The sequence below is a fragment of the Hemicordylus capensis genome, chromosome 17 (assembly GCF_027244095.1).
Source record: "Hemicordylus capensis ecotype Gifberg chromosome 17, rHemCap1.1.pri, whole genome shotgun sequence".
Classification (NCBI taxonomy): domain Eukaryota; kingdom Metazoa; phylum Chordata; class Lepidosauria; order Squamata; family Cordylidae; genus Hemicordylus; species Hemicordylus capensis.
The window spans coordinates 1505441-1523096 of record NC_069673.1 but is presented as its reverse complement, the minus strand read 5'-3'; the positions used below and the strand labels follow the sequence as shown (position 1 = coordinate 1523096).

At 50.8% G+C, this 17656-nt stretch overlaps 1 protein-coding gene across 5 annotated transcripts in view; it reads left to right on the top strand.

Annotated features, from left to right (window-relative positions):
- RXRA (retinoid X receptor alpha) overlaps positions 1-17656 on the top strand; it is a 186796-nt gene that overhangs the window by 155143 nt on the left and 13997 nt on the right. For 4 of the 5 annotated variants that reach the window (XM_053282348.1, XM_053282347.1, XM_053282346.1 and 1 more), the window contains 5 exons: positions 4633-4689; positions 9268-9437; positions 11494-11623; positions 16201-16333; positions 16692-16783. In XM_053282348.1, the coding sequence (XP_053138323.1) occupies positions 4633-4689; positions 9268-9437; positions 11494-11623; positions 16201-16333; positions 16692-16783 (582 nt within the window). The remainder of the gene's footprint in view (positions 1-4632; positions 4690-9267; positions 9438-11493; positions 11624-16200; positions 16334-16691; positions 16784-17656) is intronic. The other variant, XM_053282349.1, reaches the window with a different exon arrangement.

The window sequence follows — 17656 nt, the reverse complement described above, 5'->3', positions numbered from 1 at the left end:
CGCGGTGTGTCCATTTTTCAAATGGGACCCCTGTGGCTTGGCATCCCTCCTCCCGTTTCACTGGGAGAAACCCAGGCCTGGTGAATTTGCAACCTGTGCAGCTCAGTTCCAGGCTGGCTGGCTCAGACGTGAGTCTCCCTGCGACGGAGTCGCGGAACGTTAGCACCGGGCGGGGGGGGGGGACCTTGGAGGTCATCCGCTCCCCTGCTCAAGACGGGACTCTCTTTCCGCATCCCTGGCACATGGGTGTCCAGCCTCTCTGTGAAAACACCCAGCTCAGGAGAGCCCAGCACTGCATCAGGCGGGCTGTAGGGGTGTGCACGGAACTGGCGGGTCTGGCTTGAGTTCAAATTGGCCCTGGGCCAGTTCGGTTCGGCACCCCCTCGAACCCTGCCCCCCGGTCCGGTCCAGAATAAGAATATTATTATTATTATGCTCTTTGCACACAGTCGACTAGATGTTAATGACTGGATTTGGTACAATAATAATAACAACTAGCTGGGCCGGGCGCAGAGCATCTGCACCTCTGGCCGGCCCACCCACCGCCGCTGCCCCACCACCACCACGCCGGCATGCTCAGCTTTCTGGCTGGCTGGCCAGCAGAGCCCTCCCCCACCCCGCCACACTTTCTGGCGGGCCGCCTGGTTGTTTACATAGGGAGCTGCCATATACTGAGTCAGACCTTCAGTCCATCTAGCTCAGTATTGTCTACCCAGACTGGCAGCGGCTTCTCCAAGGTTGCAGGCAGGCGTCTCTCTCAGCCCTCTCTTGGAGATGCTGCCAGGGAGGGAACTTGGAGCCTAGATGCTCTTCCCAGATCAGTTCCATCCCCTGAGGGGAATCTCTTCCAAGGCTCACCCATCAAGTCTCCCATTCATATGCAACCAGGGCGGACCCTACTTAGCTAAGGGGACAAGTCATGCTCACTACCACAAGACCAGCTCTCCTCTCAAATAGGCATTGGAACATAGGAAGCTGCCATATACTGAGTCAGACCGTTGGTCCACCTAGCTGGGTATTGTCTTCACAGACTGGCAGCGGCTTCTCCAAGCTTGCAGGCAGGCGTCTCTCTCCCAGCCCTTTCTTGTTGGAGATGCTGCCAGGGAGGGAACTGGGAGCCTTCAGCTCTTCCCAGAGTGGCTCCATCCCCTCGGGAGAATCTCTTCCAGTGCTCACCAGCGTTCTCTCGAATTGTTTTACATCTGTGTGTAGAAAGAGTTTTGTTGGGGGCAGCAGTATCAAGGCACTGTGTGCGCACCTGCATTCAGAGTGGGACTTGCCCGATTCAATCTGAGCGGAGCCACACTGTGGCAATCCATGACCAAAAAACCTGGGTTCGTGGAGCGCTCGCTCAGCTAACCTGGGCTACGGGAAGGGGGAGTTAAGCGTGTGACCCGCTTTGGGTAAACTGGGCTCGCCTGTGGCCCGGTGGTTCCCATGATCCATGGGAAGCGGGCTAAGCTCCCTTAGCCCGCTTTCCACTGATCGTGAGAATACCCTTGTCATCTTTTTGCTTGGAGAGGGTAAGGAGTCGCAGGAGAGGCTGAAGTCCTCTTCCCTGACCCCATGGAACCATAGTCAGCTCCTCTCATCGCTTCGTTGCCCACATGCTTTCTTCTCATCCTAAGGACTAGTCACCTGCTTGCTTATAACAAAGAACGGAAGCTGAATTCTGTACCCCGAGTTACTTGCTGGGCCGTCTCTGCGCTTCTGAGGACTTACAGGAGGCTAAACCCACCTCTGTGTGTAGGACGTTCCCAGAGAAATGATTGCAGCCGATCCAATCTCTTAGTGCTGCCTGCCTGGGCCCAGTTTTTCCTCCTCCTCCTCCTCATTTAGGCAGGACTTGGTGTGCAGAATTAGTTTCCTGTGAAATCTAAACAGTCTGCAAGAAAATAACAGGAAAACCATCCAATCTGTTGGTATAAATAGAGGGGCTTTTTTTTTTTGCTTGGCACACAAGTACGTATTTGTATTAGTGGAGGGTTAGTGGTAATTGCCTCTTACCACAGGCCTCCGCTTTCTTGGAATAAACAACCCTGAAGCCACAAAAGGTCACAGCAACAGAGGCTTTTGTTCCGGCAAACAGCACTGATGGGAGAGACGAGGAGTCCTTTCCCCTTTTGTCTCTGGCAGTTCTCATTAAAATTCCTCTCCTTATTCAAAAGTGCAGGGGAGTGAGTGGCAGCTTGAGCTCTGCCCACGACTGCTTCCGTTCTGAGTCCAGAACTTGGCGGTGGCCTCAGTGCAGTGGGATGGAACAATCACAGAAGCAAGTGTCTCGAGAGAGCATGCTTTAACGCGACAGCTCAAAGAGGGCTAGAAACTTGGCTGGTTTTATAAACGTGTTGGGACAAAGCTGAGAGTCTTGGGGTGCTAAATGCTGCATACCGTCCCAAAGGTGTACCCTCTTGAGATTTCACGGATGAAAATAGGGGCCAATCTCGGGTGCTGTATTTAAAATGTGCTGTGACTGATCCGCAAATTGTAACGCCTGGCGCCTTTGCAGCATTGTGAGGGATCCTATACAAAACCATAGGAACAGAGGAAGCGGCCTTCTACTGAGTCAGACCATTGGTCCACCTAGCTCAGTATTGTCTACGCAGACTGACAGCGGCTTCTCTAAGGTTACAGGCAGGGATGTGCATGAGACGATTTTTGGGGATTCGATTCAAGTTCGAATTGAATCAGCCTGATTCGATTCGAGCTCAAATCCACTGCCGTAGAAGAAGATTAGATTTTATTTGAATCCATTCGGATTTTATTTTAGTGGGCTAGGGGGCAGCAAGGCAGGTTGGGTGGCAGGGTCTACCACCCAAACTGCAAAGCGATCGGGCAAATGGTTGATTTTTGAGGATTTTTTTAGTTTTTTGTACTTTTCTGCCCAAAGGAATAATGGGGATTCAAAGCAGGCCTGTTATTTCCCACGGGTAGTGCCTAGGTACTCGAAAATGGGTTAGGGGGTAGAGCCCCATGGGTGCCAACAGCTACCCAAGTCTCTATCTTGGAGACGCCAGGCAGGAGACATGGGACCTTCTGCATGCAAGCAGGTGGGTGTTCTTCCCAGAGTAGCCCCAAAGGGGAATATCTTGCATGTCTTCTCCTGTTCAACGTCAAACCAGGGCAGACCCTGCTTAAAAAGGGACCATTTCCTGCTGGGACCATAAACGGGGCAGAAGACAAGCCCTACATGGTTTTGGGAGAGCGATCCTGTGTTAGATGAAAGTGGAGACGGGGGCCCTTGATGGTCTGTCAAGCCCCACCGGAGCAGAACGCGTGTGCCTTTCCCAGATTCTATCTCCAGCTTCTGATCAATGTTGGCAGGGAGCTGATCCGGGCTTACTATAGGAAACTGTATGTAAGGATTGGAGTCCCTGCACTCAATACTCATGAAGTTCCATTTTGCTGCGGTGTTTATGGCGATGTGGCGTTTGTGCTTCTTTTAAAGAAAAAGTCAGTCTCTTTTCTTTAGTGTGGCGTTTATGCCAATGCGGCGTTTCCGCCGAAAACTACAGTAATGCCAATTCTCGTTAATTTATTGATAAGCAGCTTGTCTGGTGTAAACAACAGTGCACAGAGTATAGCAGTGATCTCGTTTCCTAGGGCAGGTCATTATGCAGGCTTCAGAACAGCCACTGTGCTATTCCTCTGGGGTGAGTATGAAGTGAGTGCAGGCGAGCCAGGTTAAAGTAAAATGCAAAACTGTTTAGGAATGATGACACCCCAACACCTGTCCTTCTGTAATGCATTCTTTTTTGCAAGTTGGTCTGACTTTCCAGTGCTGATGACGATAAATGGTACCATATTTTCCCGAATCCAAGATGAAGGTTTCCCCCCAGTTCGTTCCTGTTAAATATGGCAGGGGGAGGTTCGCCTTGAATTTGGGTAAATACAGGTATAACTTGTATTTAGCCGCTTTTTAAAGACCTCATCTTAGGGACAGAGGAAGCTGCCATATACTGAGTCAGACCCTTGGTCCATCTAGATCAGGATTGTCTACCCAGACTGGAAGCAGCTTCTCCCAGGTTGCAGGCAGAAATCTCTCCCAGCCCTATCTTGGAGATGCTGCCAGGGAGGGACCTTGGAACCTTCTGCATGCAAAGCAGATGCTCTAGGGAATGTACTAAAATGAATAAGGGATGCCCACTAAAAAGCCCTGGTTTCTTCCAAAAGGTCATGGAAATCCCATGCATTCCTGTTCCCTTTGGAAGGAGGAATTTAGGAAGTTGCCTTCTACTGAGTCAGAGCCTTGGTCTATCTAGCTCAGTATTGTCTACACAGACTGGCAGCGGCTTCTCCAAGGTTGCAAGCAGGAGCCTCTCTCAGCCCTGTCTTGGAGATGCTGCCAGGGAGGGAACTTGGAACCTAGTTGCTCTTCCCAGAGCGGCTCCATCCCCTGAGAGGAATATCTTACAGAGCTCACACTTCTAGTCTCCCATTCAAATGCAACCAGGATGGACCCTGCTTAGCCAAGGGGACCAGTCATGCTGGCTGCCACCAGACCAGCTCTCAGGGTCATCTTCTATCCGGGTAAACGCAGCAGGCAGATATTCTGAGCATCTTCAGGAGCAGCAGCAGTGACCGCTCTTTACTCTAACCATGTCTCATTTCCAAATTTTTACTCTATTACAGGGATGGAGCACCATCCATCCCGGCCCACCAGACAGCCAGGAAGGCAGGAAGATCAAGGTATTCCCATTTCAATCTTACTAGACCAGCTGTGAAGCAGCATAGACTGTGTGTATTTCTCTAGAGGTATAGCAGCAGAGTCTAACTGGGGGTGCCGTGGTTCTGCCTAGATCCCCACCCCCAGGCCCCAAAGTTTGGCCACCCCTTTTTGGAAATGTCTTCCTTCCTTCCTTCCTTCCTTCCTTCCTTCCTTCCTTCCTTCCTTCCTTCCTTCCTTCTCCCTCCATCCCTCTTTCTTTCTTTCTTTCTTTCTTTCTTTCTTTCTTTCTTTCTTTCTTTCTTTCTTTCTTTCTTTCTTTCTTTCTTTCTTTCTTTCTTTCTTCCCTCCCCCCTTCCTTCCTTCCTTCCTTCTTCCTCCGTCTTTCTTTCTTTCTTCCCTCCCCCCTTGCTTCCTTCCTTCTCCCTCCATCCCTCTTTCTTTCCCCTCCCTCCCTCCCCTCGCTCTTGCCTTCCTTCCTGCCTTCCTTCTATATACTGCCCATCCCCGAAGGGCTCGGGGGCAGTTCACGCCCCCAAATCCAAACCATTTAAAATTCAACAGGAAACATCAAAATAAGAGCAGTTTAAACACCAACCTCAAACCTCATTTTTAAAAACCAGTTCAGGATTATGATTAGCTCAGCTGAAAAGAGGGGTCTTCAGGGCTCTCTTGAACGCCTCCAAAGGCGGCAACCCTCTTATTACCCATGGGGAGTGCTTTCCACAACTGAGGGGTGACAGCTGAGAAGACCTGATCCCAGGTTGCCACCAGGTGAACGCTGGCACCCGAAGATGGACCTCCCCTGAGGATCTTAATGAGCAGTGGGGATCTTTCAAGGGAAGGGGTTCTCTCAGGCAACCTGGGCAATAATGATCCGCTTACATTCAGGACCAGCGGCAGGGAGAGGTGGGCACCCCTTTAAGGAGATGAGCCCTCTGACCAGGTTTGGAGGAGGGGCTTGTCCTCTTAGGCCCCTCCCCCCAAATTTGCATTACATCACTGCATCCATGATGCTGTAACTGAACATAAAAATGCAAAACAGCCATGCTTTCTCCACTGGGCCGTCCCTTTCATTCTGGTCGGCCAGCTGTAACCCTTTACAGGATTTTACAGGGAAACTTCGCCACAGGGTGAGAAATGCCTGTCCTCCTTTGTCCTGATTATTGCACCCACATGTAGGAGTCAGTGGGGAGGCTGGACAGGTCTTTGGGGCCCTGGGTGAGAGCGCTTTGATGTTCCTCTCACTCTGGACCCCTCCTCTTGAGAAGCAGAATCACAACAAATGGTTTGAGAGGTTTTTAAAAATATGTGTGAACTTGCATAGCTGGTCTTGTGGTAGCAAGCACGAATTGTCCCCTTTGCTAAGCTGGGTCTCTCCTGGTTTGCATTTGAATGGGAGAAATGTTGTGAGCACTGGCAGATATTCCCCTTGGGGGACCGGGCCGCTGCCTGCTTGCAGGCAGAAGGTTCCAAGTCCGAGAGACTCCTGCCTGCCACCTTGAAGAAGCCGCTGCCAGTCTGGGATAGACAATCCTGAGCTAGCTGGACCAAGGGTCTGACTCAGTAGAAGGCAGTTTCCTATGTTCCTGATTGAATTAAAAAAAAAAAAAGGTTTTAACATCCTGCCTCATAGTGCTGTGAAACCTGAACGCTCGCAGAACTTTGTGCAATATAGCCGGGTTAATATAATTCAAGTTTTTGTCCTTCTGTCCCTGTTTGCATTCCCCTCACCCCTTATGGTTCCACACGGCCGCTTGGTTTTGATCTCATGGCTCATGCATAGCCTCCCACCACATCTCCGCTGCATCTGCTGAGGGCTGTTTCCGCCCCGTGCCCAGGACCACTTGGGTGGGATCCTGCCATGCTGCTCTCTGTTGTACGCCATGCACACCCAGCAGGGCCAAAACCGCTTGGAGGAGTGGGCTGTTTGGTTCTTGGCAGGGATAGGCTTTTCCCAGTGGGATGGTTGGCCCCAAGAGTCTATGAGTTGAAGGCCAGAGAGACCAGGTCCGCTGCCGAAAGGCGGTCCCGGTCACGAAGGCAGCAAGTTTTCTGTAGCTCCTGGAAGGCCCTGAGGAGGGCCTAGTCAAAGTGGCTGAGGACCACGTCTCTTTCTTTGGGTTTGGCTGGAGTGGGGGGGAAGACCCCCTCACTTGTGAGGAAGAAAGGTCATGACGCAAACGACTGACCCATGCCTATAGGGCTCTGCTTGTAGGGAAGAGGGGCTCCATTCCCCTGTGTTTTGACTGCAGCCAGGCAGAGGAGGGAGATGCTACACCTGGCGTTCACGAACGTCGGTGCCCAGATGTTGCTGGCCTGCACAATGGCACAGGCCATTGTGGCTGGGGAATATGGGAGTTGTAGTCCAAAATCATCTGGGCTTGAGAAGCCCTCGATGACACAGTTCACCCAGGTGGGCAGCCCATGTCAACTGCAAATCCATGGCATCCTTTTGGGCAAATGATTCAGCTACCTGATGATGGGAGCTCAATCAATCAGCCATTATGGCCATGACGAAGGGTGTTTTTTTTCTAACCCTCAAAAATTAAGCCATTAAAACAGTGACATAAAAATGTGCAAGATACTCGCAAACGTAATCTTGATTCACAATAATTCAGCGTGCACCAGCTTGCCACCTACTTTGATAGCAGAAACGAGAAAGCTGGCTGCTTTTCTTGTAACGTAGGGCCCGGTATTGACTTATCAATTTATTTGCATAGAACTGCAAAGATCTCCAGGGATTAACCACATTCTGTGCTTCTTCCATGCACGGCCAGACCCTATAAATGGCCAGGCTTAGCCAAAGCGGCTTGTCTTGTGTCATGGCTGTTCTGAGGAGTATACGACCTCGTGTTTTCAAGGAATTTTGGGCCCCTCTTTGCAAATGCATTCATGTTGTTTCAGTGCTCTGCTTGGCATCATTCCCGTCTTTGCTTTTTTGCCTTCACTGTCCTTGGCTTCATTTGCCCTCACTGCCCTTTCATCCCATCGCAACTTAGGGATGTCCCCATGCCACCGCCGATATTATGATGCCACTGACACAAAACATTGCCACCAAATGAACTCTCATGGGTTGCTGCAGCCAATCATATCAAGCGGCAAGCGAAGGGAAATGAGGCAGTGAGGGCAAAGACGAAGGAAAGTGTTGCCAGGAAGCAACAGCTATGGGAACAAAAGGCCTCCAAAGAGGGGCAAAAGTACAAGACTGTCCAGTGAGGGGAGAATGTGTTCAGTTATTTGTTCAGCTGTGTTGAGTGTGCACTATTTGAGATGAATATCTAATTCATTATAGTGTTGCATCAAATGTTCTATTTTGCATATTGGATGGGGAACCCTGCGGCTGCTTCTTTATGCCTTCCTCTGCCTGATCTGTATTCTAGCATAAACTAGAAACCCACATCCAGCACCTGGGTTATTGTCACTTATTATCTGACAGGCCTGTGCGATGTCGGATTGGGAATATCGGATCCTGTCCACTCTGCTGTGTTTCAGGGCTTTGGAGACTGCACTCATTCCCACCTGCCCAACCCCCCCGGCCTCAGTCTTCGCTTCTCCTGGCCCAGCTCTTTTAACCTTTCCTCTTAGGCTTTGTTTTCCAGATCACTGACCATCATCCAGACCCACCAGCTTCCCTTTTCTGGATGCATTCCAGTTTCTCGGCATTCTTCTTAAAGTGCAGTGCCCGGAACTGGGTATCCCTTGAGCTGCACTGAATGCAGTACAATGTTTGCAAGTGCACAGTGATGCACATTGGGGCAATAGACCAACAAACCAGCTTCACACATACGCTGGTGGGGTCTGAGCTGTCAGTGACTGACCAGGAGAGGGATCTTGGGGTCGGGGTGGACAGCTCGTCGGAAGTGTCGGCTCAATGTGCGGCAGCTGCGGAAAAGGCCAATTCCGTGCTAGGGATCTGTTTAAGAGAGTTCTGTGAGTGGGTTAGTGGCCTCAGCCACTGGCACCCAAAGGGGTGAGGAGTGGACCAAGAACTTGTAGCTCTCTGTGTGCTTTGTTGGTGTCGATAAAGGTGCCGCTCCAAAGTGGAAATCCTTTTCTGCCGTAATTTCGATGCCCATTTGACCCACAGGATAGTGACCCCTGGCCACTGAGCTGGTGAGAAGCTACAAGGGTGCCCCACTGCCTAGCGTGCTTTTCATCATCTGCTGCCTTAAGGCAAGCTGTGTTTTTCAGAACCAGAAAGGGAACTTGACATAATCTAGCGTGATTTGAACAATGGCCAGTGCATTGCATGTTCTTAGGTGCCCATGGTGTGTGACTGTCTTATCAACGGTTGTTAACTTAGGGCTTCGCAGCCTCGAGCCCACCAGATGTTGCTGGACTACAACTCCCATCACCCCCCAGCAGGGGGTGATGGGAGTTGTAGTCCAACCGTACCTGGGGACCCAGTGTAGAGAACCCCTCTGTTAATGCATCAGCACTCCAGGGATGCCACTTTAGCATTGAGGATGCTGTTCTCTCGATGTTGAGCTCTTGAAGCTTATGAACTGGGAGACTCCCTTTGGCACATGCTGTCGGTGTTGAGACCCACAGACTGACCCCTCTCCCCCCTTTTCCCCTTTCTCTCTTGGCATTTCCAGCCGTACAGGAAGAGCGACAGCGGGGGAAAGACCGCAACGAGAACGAGGTGGAGTCGACAAGCAACGCGAACGAGGACATGCCGGTGGAGAAGATCCTAGAAGCCGAACTCGCAGTAGAGCCAAAGACAGAGACGTACATTGAAGCTAATATGGGCTTGACTCCGAACTCAGTAAGGAAACAACCCCATTGGGGTCTCCGTTGCCCACCGGCTTACTTAGATGATGTTTAACAAAGCCACCTAAATGTGACAGAGGATTGGTCTATTAGCCATTGGCTATGACAACTAAATGGAACCCCCATGTGCCACTGCAGTCTACCCCAGAGTGCCAGGTGCTGAGGATGGGCCCGGGGGGATCATCATCCACTTCATGCCCAGGTTGTGAGCTTACATAGGAAGGGTTTCTTGGATGCGAAGCTTTGGCTGAAGCTTCAGACCTGTGCTGTTTGGGACCACAACACCCATCGCCCCCGGCCGCAGGGATCAGTAAGGGTTGATGGGAGTTGTAGGCCAAGATCTGCAGGAGGGCTGAGGCTGTGCAGCCCCCCTGGCACGACGCGGAGACGACCGCCCTCAGCCCTGCATTTTGCCCAGGGAGGGGGCTCCTTTGAGGGAAACGGATCCCTCTTGAGCCCCCCGCGCCGTCCTGGAAGGCATGCACGGATTGCTGGGATGTGTAGTTCTCCCTAGGGCTAACCCTCCTTGAGCAGGGGTGGGCAAACTGGGCCCTCCAGCTGTTGCGGAACTACGCCTCCCATCTCCCCCAGCCTTGGGATGCTGGGAGTTGGAGTTCCCCAGCCCTGTCTGAGAGCTCTGAAGAGAGGGCTCCGTCTCGGTGCAAGGCCCCCCCAGCACCGAGGAAAGTGCAGAGCTGGGCAGAGATCAGCATAGTTGGAAATGGCTCTTGCATTGAAGGGTTGTTGGGTTTTTTTTGCCACAGTGGGACCTGCCTGATCAGTGCCATAGAGGAAAGAAGGATAAAAATATTATGGATGATGGTGACAGGCACCCTTCAGAGCCAAGCAAATACTGGAGCATAGGAAGCTGCCTTCTACCGAGTCAGACCCTTGGTCTATCTAGCTCAGGATTGTCAACACAGACTGGCAGAGGCTTCTCCAAGGCTGCAGGCAGGAGTCTCTCTCAGCCCTATCTTGGAGAAGCTGCCAGGGAGGGAACTGGGAACCTTTTTCATGCAAGCAGGCAGGTGTTCTTCCCAGAGCTGCGCCATTCCTTAAGGGGGGAATATCTTACAGCGCTCACACATGTAGTCTCCCATTCAAATGCAAACCAGGGTGGACCCTGCTTAGCAGAGGGGGCAACACATACTTACTAGAAGAGTGCTGGTCTTGTGGAAGCAAGCATGACTTGTCCCCTTAGCTAAGCAGGATCCGCCCTGGCTGCATATGAATGGGAGACTAGCACTGGAGAATAGCACTGTGAGCACTGGAAGAGATTCCCCTTCAGGGATGGAGCCACTCTGAGAAGAGCATCTGGGTTCCAAGTTCCCTCCCTGGCAGCATCTCCAAGATCGGGCTGAGAGAGACTCCTGCCTGCAACCTTGGAGAAGCCGCTGCCAGTCTGTGAAGACCATACTGAGCTAGATGGACCAAGAGTCTGACCCAGTATTCGGCAGCTTCCTACATTCTTACTATCCCACAGACCAGCTCTCCTCCCCCATCCTGTCATGTTCCGCCCACTAGGCGTTTCTGCTTGGTGGCCTTGTGTTTCCTTCTTGGCATCCTGTTTCTCCTCCTCATGGACCCTCGCTCTTTTCAGCCTCACTTCCTCACGCTCCTGTTTCTGACCTCTTGGCTGCGGTGCGCTTACCACGTGGCGTTGCTTCAAGCGGCCACAACGCCGTGTCACGTGCCGCGCCATGGCGGCATCGACAAATCACGTGAGTTGTGGCAGCCAATCAGATTAAGCCATGGCGTGGGCAAAGGAGGCCGGGGAGGAAGAGGTCCAAGATGGAGGAGGACCTTGGCCATGATAAGGACGCTGAGACGGCCGGATGGTCTTTGCAACAGCCGCTGAGAACCGCCCCACCGTGGGAGGATTTCTTTGACATTCCGAGAAACAGGCGCCAAATGCAAACAATTCTTTTGGCTCCGCTCTTCAACGGTGGGCGAAGACGTCTTCTGGGATGCTGCGACCTTGGCTGTTTTGTGGCCCCTCTTCCCTGGCCTGTCTGAATCCGAACACCTTTTGTCTTCTCTGCTCTCCGCAGCCCAACGACCCGGTCACCAACATATGCCAAGCGGCAGACAAGCAGCTCTTCACGTTGGTGGAATGGGCCAAGAGGATTCCCCACTTCTCCGAACTGCCGCTGGATGACCAAGTAATCTTGCTCAGAGCCGGTGAGTCTGACGCCCCGCCGGGGCGCGGGAGTGGTGGGGCGGGGAGGGAGGCCCCCAGCTGCGAGGGCACACGCCAGTCCTAGATGTGCTTTGCTTGCAGCCTGCAAGGGAACGGTGCATCCATTTCCCCCCCGTTTTGTTTTGCCTTTTTATTAAAACATTTTTATACTGCCCAAAACTGGCGTCTCTGGGCGGTTCACAACAATGAAAACAATGATAATGACAGACCTAGTAAGAAATTGGAGGCTACACGGACCATAGGAACAAACCATATACGTCGAGAAATGTATATGCCCCATGTTTAATTGTCACTCACACCAACACGTCATAGGAAATCGTTCTCATCAAAACGTTATGTCAAAATTTATAACCAAACTACAATACAACGGATCTTTTCAAATCAATTAACATATGCAATTGACCAGGTATATAAATGTTTTGACACAGGTAATCAGTTGAGGCTCCTGGACTCAATTGGCATACAATGAGGAAACACACAGAATAAGAGAAAATATTAGTCGAGATCATTTCTGTTCCATAAATCACAAATGGCGTTGCTTGGAAGTCAAATATCGCATCAAAAAGTTCCTTTATGCATGTAAATGCTAGATAATGAGGGAATAAAATACGAAAAGCAATCCTTGTGATTCCCTCAAAGTCCTTGTTGGTCTTGGCTCTCGTAGATTTTTATTCAAATTTTGGCTCTTGCTCGACAGGTGTCCTAGATAGCTTTTCACCTGTTTCCCCCTGCTCTAGCAGGACTTCATCAGGAGAAATATTTATCAATTCATTAGTGCCTCTGCACCTACCAGTGGTTTCACCTTGGAACTCCTACTGATTACAGGAATGTATATACACAGTGCATATCCATTTCTCTACGTATATGGTTCGTGATAATGACAGACCTGTCATTATGAGGCCCTGGGCGTGGGCCTGAGAGCTGGCCCCATCCCCCAGAAGGAAACGGCTGGCTTCGCCATGCGTCAGGGAGTCTGGCTGTAGCGGAGTGGATTTGCGAGTGTCTGGCTCGGGAGGGGCCTCAGATGACCTCCCCGAAGTCCTCTAACTGGTGGCTTTATTTATTATTGAGCACGGAGAGCAGCCTGCAGAGAACAGCCTGCCCATGAAATATTGAAGCGTTAAAACTTTGCTCAGAGTGGCGCTCGGATTCGTGTGTGCCAGTGCCCTGGGGGAAAAAAAAATCAAACGGGAACCATGTCTTCAGAGAAGTGTGCCTTGGATGGGGCGGCCAGCTGGCCTTTGGCTGGGAGGTGTGACCATTTCAGCTCACCTGTGCAGGTGAAGGGAAGGTGCACAGTCCAGCCTGCTGGAGCCTCTTTGCTTCCCGTTCTGGGCGGGACCTGAGATCGAGGCAGGCCCAAAGCCGAGTTATTGAGGGTCCCCGCTGATGGAATTTTGGAGCCCCTGTGTAAACGGGGGCTCTGAGGGGTATCCCGTCACAGCAGTGGGGGAGTGGGATATTCACATGCTGTTCCCGTGTATCATGGACATTGCTACAGCATCGCTACAACAGGTGTGGAACCTAGGAAGCTGCCTTATCCACCGTCAGACTGTTGGCTCATCTAGCTCAGCCTTGTGTACAATGACAACTCCCACCACCCCCAGCCACAATAAATTGTGTCTGGGAATGATGGGGGTTGTCGTTCAGCAACACCTGGAGCAGCAAAGGTTAGGAACGTAGGAAGCTGCCTTCTACAGAGTCCGACCCTCGGTCCATCTAGCTCAGGATTGTCTACACCAGGGATTCTCAGCGTTGGGTCCTCAGATGTTATTGGACTTCAGCTCCCATAATCCCCAGCCCCAGGGGGTCTTTGGTTGGGGATTATGGGAGTTGAAGTCCAATAACATTTGGGGACCCAATGTTGAGAATCCTTGGCCTACAGAGACTGGCAGCGGCTTCTCCGCTCTTTCCCCGCCCGCCCTGGAGATGCTGCCAGGCATTGGACCTGGGACTTCCGGCATGCAGAGCAGATGCCCTGCCACTGAGCAATGGCTCCGTCCTCTTGGGGTTCTGAATTAATCTCGTCTGGTTTCTGAAGTGGAACCCAATGCATGCAGAGTCCACCGCCATCTTAGAATCCATGTCCAAATATGCACACAGTGACACCCATCGCTTCCATCCACGTAAAATCCAAGTCCTTGAGCTCCGTCTTACATGCCCACTTCTGGACGGCCTGGTTGGGAAGTGCTATGTTGCCCTTCTAAACCCCCCGGCTGGCAGAGCTAGTCAATACTACTACTACTATGAATATTTATCTACTGCTTTTCAACAAAAGTTCCCAAAGTGGTACACATAGCTTTAAATAATTAAAGGTGGCTCCCTGTCCCCAGAGGGCTCACAGTCTGAAAAAGAAACATGAGATCGACACCAGCAACAGCCACTGGAGGGATGGTGTGCTGGGGATGGATAGGGCCAGTTGCTCCCCCCCTGCTCAGTTTGAGAATCACCACATTCAAAGGTGTCTCTTTGCTCAGTTAGCAGGGGTAAAGCACTACAAAAAGGCACTCTTGGCTGATTAATGCCTAACATCATTGTGTGTGGTGGATTTTTTTAAAAAAATATTTAGCATGGGGAGAATAATTGTCCCTGTTCAACCCCAGAACTGCATCTCTTCAGCGGCTGTTGTTGGTGTCTAACGTGTTTCCTATTAGACTGTGTGCCCTTCTGGGAAAGGCGACAATTCTATGAGCTTATTTTGCTATGTAAACTGCTTTAAGAACTTTTGTTGGGAAGCGGTATATAAATATTTGGAGGAGGAGGAGGGTGGCGAAGGCAGAGTGGTTTAGTGAATTCTGGGAGCATTGAAGAAGGAGAAATGAAGGTCTCCTGGCAAGAGACTAAAGATATGTTTTGCATTTCTGGAGCCCTTGATGGATGTTCAGAGTGCTATCTTATGCACAATTTCATAGCAAATGGAAGAAAAACAAGGTTTCTCTTGTCTCAGAAGCTTAGTACAGGTTTTTGGAGAACCTTATTTAACCTTCAGCCCTGGGGAGATGTTTGCAAGGGCATATTAGGAGAGTCGCGGAGATGTGTTTGCTCTGGTGCCTGGAACTGGAGCGTTGCTGTGCAGCAGAGTTCGTTACAAAGGCTTTGAGAGTCCTCACTGGCCCTGCTGCAGCAGAAGCCGAGGTTGAGGTGACCCAGAAGAGCCAACCTGACCCATCACAACTCTCTCCAGGCTGGGGCCCAAGTCACGGCCCTGTCCTTCTCTCTTCGGAGCTCCGTTGCATTTTGACAGCCTGTTCGGGTTGCATCCTGCTCCCTCGTTTCTCCCTCGTTCTTTCTTGCATGTTACCAAATATTTATAGACACCTTCTGCCAGATCCTCATCTGCCAGTTGACCGAGAAATGGGCTGGGAACATCCCGTCAGCCACATACAAAGTGGTGGCATTGTTGACGGGACGGACTCTGGACAGTTTAGAAGGGCAGCATTGCGGTCCCAGAACTGCTGGCCAGAGGCAGGCCAGAGGGAGCTCAGAAGCTCAGGTCCTGTGTGCGTGGGAGGTGCTTCCAGATCTTTTCCAGTGTCTTCAGCCACCCGAAAGCTGTCTTGAGAGAGTCAGATGACTTAGGGAGTTAAGGGCAGGACCTCCGACTTCAGTCCTGCTGGAGAGGACAGCTGGTCTGGTGGTAGCAAGCATGACTTGTCCCCTTAGCTAAGCAGGGTCCACCCTGGTTGCATATGAATGGGAGACTACATGTGAGCACTGTAAGATATTCCCCCCTCAGGGGATGGAGCCACCACTCTGGGAAGAGCATCAGAAGGTTCCAAGTTCCCTCCCTGGCAGCATCTCCAAGATAGGGCTGAGAGAGATTCCTGCCAGCAACCTTGGAGAAGCTGCTGCCAGTCTGTGAAGACAATACTGAGCTAGATAGACCAATGGTCTGACTCAGTATATGGCAGCTTCCTATGTTCCTACTCTAGTTTGCACTAGAGTAGTGCACATCTTTCCAGCATGCCTTGGACTGACTAGGAAATAATCCAAACTATCTCACCCCCACCCACCCCCAAATAAGAAAATATTCTCCCCCCCAAATTGATCCAAATGCAGCATAACACCCACCCCCATGAGCTCTTGAGTCCAATCTCTCACACATGCTGATTCCCAAATCCCTTGCCTGCTCTCCTTTAAACTACGCTTACCTGCCTGGGCCATTGTCCACAAGAAGGAGGGGGTGTCTCTTCTCTCCCCCCCCCCCCCACTCTCCTGGTGCCTTGGGTACTGTGTAGCAGCACACTAACTCCCCTGTTGATCCATGGGAAATGTATTTTCCCAGTATCACTTGGGAATTCTTTTCCAGCTTGAATTTTTATCTGAGCCAGAGAAGAATTTGGGGCACATAATGCTCAGCTTTTATTCAAGGCGAGCATTACACACCCTCATAGCCTGCCTCTGAGCCCAGAAACAGGATGCTTGACCTGCATGCCCAGGCTACACAGACTGATTGTCTGAAAGGTCTAAAGAGATCAAGATATGAGCACTATCCTTGTGCAGTGTTTGGGTAGCCTTCACACCACCATCATTTCCTTCCCTGTTGTCTTATCTCCAGGCTGGAATGAATTGCTGATTGCCTCCTTCTCTCACCGGTCCATAGCTGTGAAAGATGGGATCCTCCTTGCCACAGGCCTCCACGTTCATCGGAACAGCGCTCACAGTGCAGGAGTTGGCGCCATCTTCGACAGGTAGGGGCGCCCGGACCTGGAGATGGAGTGATAGTGGGCCTTGTTCGGAGGCGAAAGGGGTGCAGAGTTGGCTTGAGTCATTCTGCTGTCCACCAATCACGCACATGCCACAGCTCTACCTTTCACACCAACATTGTCTTCCAGTTGCTTGTGAAGGATAGCCGCCTTTCACTTTTTAAACAATCTTCTAGCCCTCATGGGAAATGTGCACAAGAAGGCATCACAACAATAAAGCTCACAATGTTATGAGGGATCCCTCGCTGGCTACTGGATAGCTCGGCTACAAAAATAGTAATAAATGAAATGGATGCTCGGAAGCCTGAGTGCCACAGTCTTTCTTATTGCTCCACCCTTGCAGAGTATTGACAGAACTCGTGTCAAAAATGAGGGACATGCAGATGGACAAGACCGAACTAGGCTGCCTGCGAGCTATCGTCCTCTTCAACCCCGGTAGGTTTGCTTCCCCTCTCTGCTTCCGCTCTTTTACTTTCTGCTGCATCAAATCAAGAAAGAAAAAAAAGGGATGAGAGCTGGTCTTCTGGTGGCAGGCATGAATTGTCCCCTTTGCCACTCTGGCAAAAAAGCGTGTGTGTGGGTTTTTGTTTTTAAAGAAAAGAAAATTGGTGTCAACAGTGGGATTTGAACTTACACCTTCTGTTGGAGACCAGGACTAAATCATTAGAAAAAGCCAAGTTAGGGCATTGAACTATTCTTCACCCTTAATATTTATTTATTAGAAACATTTAATATACCACCCACTCCAAAGACTCCAGGTGGTGCACAAAAACACGCAAACAAGGCAACATTAAAAATTACATTCTAAATTAAAAACTAAAGTAACTAACAAAAAAACAAAATAAGTAAACTACAGGGCAAAAGCCTGGCGAAAAAGAAAAGTCTCCAATAGAGATTTGAAGATCAGTAAGGAAGGGGCTAGACGGATCTGAAGGGGAAGAGCTTTCCAAAGAAGTGGGGCCCCTTATGATGCAGAGATGATGTGGGAAAGGAGAAGCCAGATGCTGCACCACCCTGACATGGTCTGGCTGATATCCCAGCTTCCCTTTATTATCACCCTCCCCCCCATTATTGAAATGTAGATTGTAGACTACTTGGGGCAGGGTCCTTCCCTTTTGACTTATGATCCTTTGCAAACTGTCAGATATTAGGGGTGTGCACGGAACTGGTTTTGGCTGTTTGGAACCAAACTTGAACCAAACCGCCGGTTGGCGAGCCGGTTTGGTTCGAAGGCCTCTTCTTGTAAAGGGGGACCTGGTGAGCATTCCCCTTTACAAGCAAAAGGGATCCCTGCCTCTAAAAGGGTTT